The 7,278-nt window shown below is 48.2% G+C and overlaps 1 protein-coding gene across 1 annotated transcript; it reads right to left on the minus strand.

Annotated features, from left to right (window-relative positions):
* Nucleotides 1–416: 416 nt before the first annotated feature.
* LOC119295560 (transmembrane protein 205-like) lies at nucleotides 417–2,668 on the minus strand. Its single transcript, XM_037573986.1, has 3 exons — nucleotides 2,362–2,668; nucleotides 1,437–1,656; nucleotides 417–894 (listed from the first exon to the last, which is right to left on the minus strand). The coding sequence occupies exons 1-3, from the start codon at nucleotides 2,562–2,564 to the stop codon at nucleotides 679–681; spliced, it is 639 nt and encodes a 212-aa protein (XP_037429883.1). The 5' UTR covers nucleotides 2,565–2,668; the 3' UTR covers nucleotides 417–678.
* Between the last annotated feature and the right edge of the window lie 4,610 nt (nucleotides 2,669–7,278).

Below are 7,278 nucleotides of genomic sequence, written 5' to 3' on the forward strand. Positions count from 1 at the left end.
ATCCCCTTGTTGTGTGCTAGGGAGATGTGTCCATCGTTTTTATTTTTGTGAACCAACCTGTGATTGGATGGTTAGAGGGACTGTGGTATCCCCAGCCAAATCCTGGTGCTCACATTTATTCCTGGATTTATTTCAGGATTTCTGGCGATACGCATTGTGGGAGGAGACGTTCCCGTCTTCCCGTCGACGACGAGGTGCCTACGTGACTTCGTAAATTTTAAGATGATATGACAGCTTAGTCTTTCGGAGGTACTCATAGGGATAGGGTATGTGTGTGCGTTCATAGGGATGAGTGTATGCGCGTGTATATGAGCGCTTGTGTCTGTAGTGATGTTCAAAAAAAAAATCATTTTTTTCGTTTTTTGTGTGAATTCCTTCGGAATGTTATCTGCTATAACACCATCTACAACCATTCGTGGCCAATTCCAGTTTACACCCGTTTCATACGCAGATCATCATCTGTAAAAGATAAACTGATTCTAGCGGAGTTTCTGCGCTCCTGCACATTATTAAACAGCTACACTCCTTGCACTCTGTACATTATTATCCCAAGTCACAACATCAGATGCAAAGTTTTCACACTACTCTTTCTTTAGCTCTAGACAGCCTAGACTATAAGCTCCTGTCACCAGCTGAGAAGAGAGGTCATTACATGGACTCATCACTAACTTTCAACAGTCACAACTCGAGCTTGCTCGCTAGGTACCACGAGTGCATGGCCAGGCTGCCGAATGCCATGATGTTTGCCAGGGACGACAGCCCGTGGATCATCCCGAACTTCTTGTTCATCGCTGCCAGTGTAGGGTTTGTCTTTGCCAACTCGGCATTCCTTGACCGTCCCACCTCACCACCGATGCCAAGATCCTTCTCGATCTTATGCCTCTTCATCATCATCTGCGCAAGATGAGCAAAGTCGCTACTGTGAATCAACAGCTGCATAAAGCATAGGTTCTTCTGAGCTCATGGGAAGGATCCAGTCCCCCTGAACGGTTACTACTTTAAACCACACACTATAGCTGTTTGCAACAATCAGTATGATTCGCAGGCCGTATAACATAGTACTACACAACCAAGTCCGTGTCACCATGTATTATGATTCTCTGTATGGGAACAGCATCACCTACGAGGCTGTGAAGGCAAACTACCATGTTACTTTTGTTCACTACCGATAATATTATTACAAACCTAACAGAAATCCGGATGTGCCTGTGATTTCTGCACGGAACTGTTAACCCAAGACCGTGTGTCATGACAGATGTACCAATATTTTATGACATTAAACAACATATGACTCTATAAAATGAAACTTCACTAATCGTCGCAATTGTCATCTAGCACAAATACAATACAAATTTTCCTTGTAAGTAGAAGTATGAGAAGGCAAAAACGGTAATGTGACCATGTAAACAAGACTAATGAGTACGTAAAGGACTGACCTCGATAGTCATGGGGGTGAAGACCAGAAGGTTGGACAGGTCAAAACCGAGGGCAGCAAGAAGGAAACCAAGCTGGTAACGCTCAATAGTTGATGCTGTCTTCCACGGGTTGAGGTATGCAAATGCTGCAACCGATATAGCTGAACACACCGATATCAACATGAAGTATGCTGGGAACATCTTCCCCTGCAGACTCCCGAACTGGTGCCTTGGCAAATGCCTCCATTATCCAGGAGATTAGATCAAAACAATATCAATTGCTTATGATTGCAGGTCTCACAACAATGAAGGCGCAGAGTTCAAGAGTCCAGCAAACGATATAGCATTCTAAGTGCATCTAATGTATTGCTCTGACAATGCATCTTACGGATCAAGTAAACAACCCAACTTTCTTGTAAAAACTGAATAGCATTGACACTTTCAAAATTCAGATGTTCTAGTAGTAAAGGGTAACCACAGTCGTTACAGGCTTGTGGCTAATGCTTCATAGGAGATCTACATCTCTCTAGATACTGAACAATCAAATGTCTTCAGTTTACAAGCTGTGTATGTTCCTTCCCTTGGATTAAAATATCTTTGGATGTTCTGCTAATATGTTTTTGTGCTAGCAAGCATGCATAAACGGGTGATATTGTAAAAACATAAGTTGTACAAGGTGAGATGAATTGCTGAGAAGGTATGGGGTCCTATCTCAAAATCTGTGTTGCCTGTCCCAAAGAAATTGCATTTGAGCATAGTGGAAAGCTATCAAATGCAACGGGAGGCACCCAAAACTGCCTAAATTCTGAAGCTATTTACAAATGGGGGAACATGTAAGATGTAAGTACCGAGTAAGCGCAATAATAATAAAGGCAACAAAAGCCTAGATGAATTCCCACACACGCGAGGCTAAGAAATTTAACTGAGACGGGGCAAACTTTTTTACTTGAACATGACGATGCCGCCGATGAAGGTGACCCAGAGCGCGGCTCCCCATGCGGTGGCGAAGCAGAGTACATGGGCCAGCCTCGCCGCCGCGACGCCCGCTGCTGGGCGGCCGGGGGCGCCGCCGAAGAGCGCGTCCGGCGCGAAGAGGACGCCCGCGGCGAGGAATGAGACCGCAGTCAGGAACCGCGCGGCCCACCCCATAATGTCTCGCCGCTTCTTCCGGCTGGCTCGACGGGCTAGGGTTTGGAGGCGCCGTAGGGGGGTGAAGGAAGAGGAGGCAGAGCGTGTTTGTAGGAAATGGGAAGGAAGGTTGGAGCACATCTACAGCCGATTTGGCAAATCCCGTCCCTCAAACCCCACGGACATGTCCGGATTTGTCCGCGGACACCCACCGGACACATCTCAAATTTTTCTTCTCACAACCGGACATCTCAATTAGCACACCTTAAATTCATACAAACTCACACAACACGTACTACATCACGCGGACACTCACCGGACACATCTCAAATTTCTCTTCTCACAACTGGACATCTCAATTAGCACACCTCAAATTTATACAAACTCACACAACACGTACTACATCAGAACATGCCATCGGACAACCAAAAATTGGCATGTTTATGTATACTTGCTAGGAAGAAGATCACCCACAGCTACCCTTGCCTTTCTAGGCACCCTTGTCATCCTTCTCACGGAAGTAGCGGTCGAAGATGCAGTATGGGTCGAGCCGGATCTGCTCGTCGCCTGAGTTGTCCTACCCGAGGTTGTCCTCCTTCTCCTCCTTGGGGGGTAGTCCGGCCATGGAACAGGCCGCCCGACTCTGCTCTGAGGCAAGAGCGCGTGTGTTCCTTCGCTGCTGCTCCTTCACAATGCGGACACAGATGGCTAGGGTTTGGTCCGACGAGCAGATGAGAAGGAATATATGTGGGTTCGGTGGCCCAGTGTGGACCGGGACCAACATGGTGGACGCGCCCCGGCGCCCCCACATCCAGTCTAGATTTGAGCTGGATATGAGGGGTGTGGGTCAGACTAGGCGTTTGAGGCAGGTTTAGGGCTGCCGGCTATAAATGCTCCTAGCGAGCACACAATTTAGGCGACGTCCGTGCCTCCATGGACCTTGTAAAAGAATCAAGAACATACTGTTTTTTCCTTTACATATTCTTTTTATCAGAAAACCTTGAACTTAATCGTGGCAGTACAATGAACACTAGAAATAATAAAAAGTTACATCCACATTCGTAGACCACTTATCGATGACTAGTGTCGGTGTCAAAACCGGCAGATCTTGGGTAGGGGGTCCCGAACTGTGCGTCTGAGGATCGAAGGTAACAAGGAGGCAGGGGACACGATGTTTACCCAGGTTCGGGCCCTCTTAACGGAGGTAATACCATATTTCCTGCTTGGTTGGCTATGATGAATATAGGGGTTACAAGAGTTGATCTACCTCGAGATCGTAATGGCTAAACCCTAGATGTCTAGCCTGTATGATTGTGATCGGGGCTATAGACTAAAACCCTCCGGTTTATATAGGCACCAGAGGGGCTAGGGCTGTACAAAGTCGGTTTACAAAGGAAGGAAACTATTCATCCGGACGCCAAGCTTACCGTCCACGCCAAGGAGAGCCCCATCCGGACACGAGAGGAGGCATTCTGTTCTTGTATCTTCACGTCCCGTTAGTCCGGCCCATGTCACATAGGCCGTCTTCCCGAGGACCCCATAATCCAAGACTCCCTTAGTAGCCCCCGAACTTGCCTTCAATGACGACGTTGTATCTGGCTTTATGTCTTCGGCCTTTGCAAGGTAAGTTCCTCACTATGCTTCATATAGTTCGGCTTTTGCATTAAATATTGTGCTCTCCAGCTTCCGCGCCGCTGTCGCCTCGGCCTCCACGTGGTAGATGAATACGAAGGGTCTAAGCATTTTTACAAATAACCCCTTGACCATGTAGATAAGGCACTTATAAAGAGAGATTGAATCTCAGACTCCATTCCTCACCAGACGAAAATCCTTAGGGCTTGCCACAAGAAACCAGCCAAAGATGGCCAATGCTCCTTGCTCTTCCCCGCGTCTCCAGGGCCCTCAAGAAGGCAACTTGGAGAGCTGCTCGGTGTCCCATACTCAATTGGACACAATGCAGGTGCATCGATACCTCCCTCCATCGGATCTGGTCCCCGTTCGAGCGGGATTAACCACCTACAACGGCGAGGCCCTGACGGAGAAATTCCCCAATCCCAGTCCAGGGGAGCGGGTGTGCTTTGTTTCCTTTTTGCTGAGGGGCATGGGATTTCCAATCCACCCCTTCCTCAGAGGTCTCATGGAGTACTACGGCCTCCAACTGCACAACCTCATGCCGGGCTGCATTTTACATACCGCGGGCTTTGTTGCCCTTTACGAGCTGTTCCTAGGCTGCGAGCCCATTTCGATTTATGGAGAAAATATTTCTGCCTCGTCCCCCGCTCCCAGAAGGGATCTATTTTCGAGGTGGGCGGCGCCGAAGTATGGCGTATAGGCGGAACAGGATACCTGCCCGGTACTCCAAAGAAGGCATCCGAAGAGTGGCCCTCAGAGTGGTTCTATATTGACGACATTGCCCTTCCGGACCCTATCCGGCAAGGTCTTCCTGAATTCTCCTCTGCTCCTTTAAAGAAGCGCGCCAGCTGGCGTCCCCGAAGCTATGAAGAAGAAGATAGTGCGAAGGTTAAGCGGTTAGCGAGCAAGGTCCGAATGCTTGCCCATTCCGGACTATCCATAGTTGAGGTAATGGAATTTTCAATAACGCGATGCGTTCAGCCACTTCAATCCAGGGGATTTCCCATGTGGCATTACAATGGTGAGGACGACGCCACACGTTGTGGGCGCAAGGGTCCGGCTAATTTTGCCGTGCTGGGTGCCACATTGGCTGACCTTTTCAAAGGGAAAAAGGAATACGTCGCTCGTTCGAAGTGCTGAGAAGGTTTCTCCATGTATACCCCCATTGACTGGGTGAGCCTTCAATTATAGGCCTCAATTGATCTGTTTTTTTTTCTCAAGTATGTTTTATAACCGAGTTTAATCCAACTGCCTTTAATAGGAATGGAGAAAGGTCGTCGAGGGGATCTACTGCCCCGCTCCGCAGCCGGAGGACCATAATCAAGACCTGGCTCCAGGATATGAAGAAGATCCGGACATATTCGTGGATTTTGAGGATGGAGTCTTTTATCAGACAAGCTACGACGACACAGAGGTGGCCATTATAGCCGACTACCCCGGCCTCCTTCCTTCCTCCCATGTAAGTACCCAGGAGACGTCTCCTCAAAAAGGGTTTTCCCACCGTGACTCACCCATTGTACCATATCATGTTCTCAAGGGGCGGCGCTCGCGCCAACGCGATACATCAAAGGCGTCCTCTAAGAAGACGACGCTTGCACAAGGTGCCTCTCGGAAAAGAAAGGCAAATAATGATACAGCCGGGCCCTCCTTGGCGTAGAAGAGGTATGATCCTTCAGTATGCATTCAATGGATAGACCGAATAGTGAAGTTCCCCGTGGTGTCATATTGCAGGAGGAGTGTGCGCCGGACTGCTTTCGGAGACCTAGCCGGCCACGCACAGACTGATCCAGCCTCGTCCCCTACCACAAGGACCAGAGGGTATGTGGGGGCAATGCCGGATTGTCATCTCCCGGAGGATTCGGATAATGTATCCGTCACAAATTCCGAAGTGGCGAGTGCGATGGGTCATATTTTACCGAAGAGGCTTTTAATGCTCTCAGCTTAGCGGATAAACTTTATATCCGAGTTGCTCGTGATGGAGTTGCTGGAGCCACTCACCAGCTTTCCAAGGATATGCGGGTAAGAATTTTTGGGCAGATTCAATAATCATATGCCAGTAGCCCCCGAGTCTTGAAGCTGTTGGCCCAACTGATTTAAGAGTCGTTACTTTGTTAGGTACTCACGGAGAGGAGTAAAAAGTTATCCAAGGAGCTTGAAGAATGCTGAACAAAGTTGTCTGCTGCTACTGCCGAACTCGAAGATTTAAAGAAATCCAAGAAGGCACCTGATGGTAAGTGCAGCAGTTGTTCGGAGATAAGGCTTCCGTGAATACAACGAGGTTTCCTAATTATGGTTGTGTCTCGTTGGTAGGCTCGACAGATCGGCTGGAGGAGAAGCTGAGGGCTGCTCAAGCAGATAAAAAACATGCCGAAGGGCAAGAAGCCGCTGGTCAGCGTATTTTGACATTGACCATCAATGAGAAGAACAAACTTCAGGATGCCAACACCAAGCAGGCCGAAGAACTAAAGGATTTGAGAGCACAGTTACCGGATGCTTTGAAGGAGAACAAGAAATTGAAAGGCGGCATATTCAGTATGCTCTATGACCTATTAGTCAAGAATGGTCTCTTGTTTGAAATTTTAACAAGTTTGCTTCTGTAGGTGTGCTAACCGGACGTCCCGAAGGAGAAGCGTCTGGATTCCAAGGCGACCTGCTACAAGTGCTGTCCAAAATGCACGACCGAGCTTGGAAGGCAATGAGGAACGTGGCTAAGGCGTTAGGCCATCTAATTCCCCTTCAGGAAGTATGGATGAGCTTGCCAATTTATTCAAGGGAGCTCGTCCCCGTTTGGAGCTATGGAAGATATCAGCATGCCGGGAGGGTGCTTGAGAAGCCTAGGCCATGGTAAAAACACGGTATACCATGCTTGATCTGAATCATATGGCCCGGGTCGAACCTCGGGGGCCAAATGGACAAGAAATTCCTGTTAGCTTAGTGTATGACCAAGTGAAAACGACAGCTAAGTTTTTGCAACAGGATTGTAAACTAGACAACCTACTAGAGGGTCTAGAGGAAGAGGAAGTTTTTGAGTCCAAGTAGTAATGTACTTCATCAACAAACTTTTCTCCAGCCGGATTGGAAAAACTGTTGTCATGGCAGACTT

This window comes from Triticum dicoccoides, chromosome 4B, assembly GCF_002162155.2.
Source record: "Triticum dicoccoides isolate Atlit2015 ecotype Zavitan chromosome 4B, WEW_v2.0, whole genome shotgun sequence".
In the NCBI taxonomy this organism is placed as follows: Eukaryota; Viridiplantae; Streptophyta; class Magnoliopsida; order Poales; family Poaceae; genus Triticum; species Triticum dicoccoides.

What these genes read in the sequence shown, in the direction of transcription:
- LOC119295560 (XM_037573986.1), bottom strand. Translation starts at nt 2,564, where the DNA reads ATGGGGTGGGCCGCGCGGTTCCTGACTGCGGTCTCATTCCTCGCCGCG. An exon ending in GGCGGCATCGTCATGTTCAA is followed by an intron (nt 1,657 to 2,361) that starts GTAAAAAAGTTT and finishes TGGATAATGGAG; the next exon opens with GCATTTGCCAAGGCACCAGT. An exon ending in TCACCCCCATGACTATCGAG is followed by an intron (nt 895 to 1,436) that starts GTCAGTCCTTTA and finishes CATCTTGCGCAG; the next exon opens with ATGATGATGAAGAGGCATAA.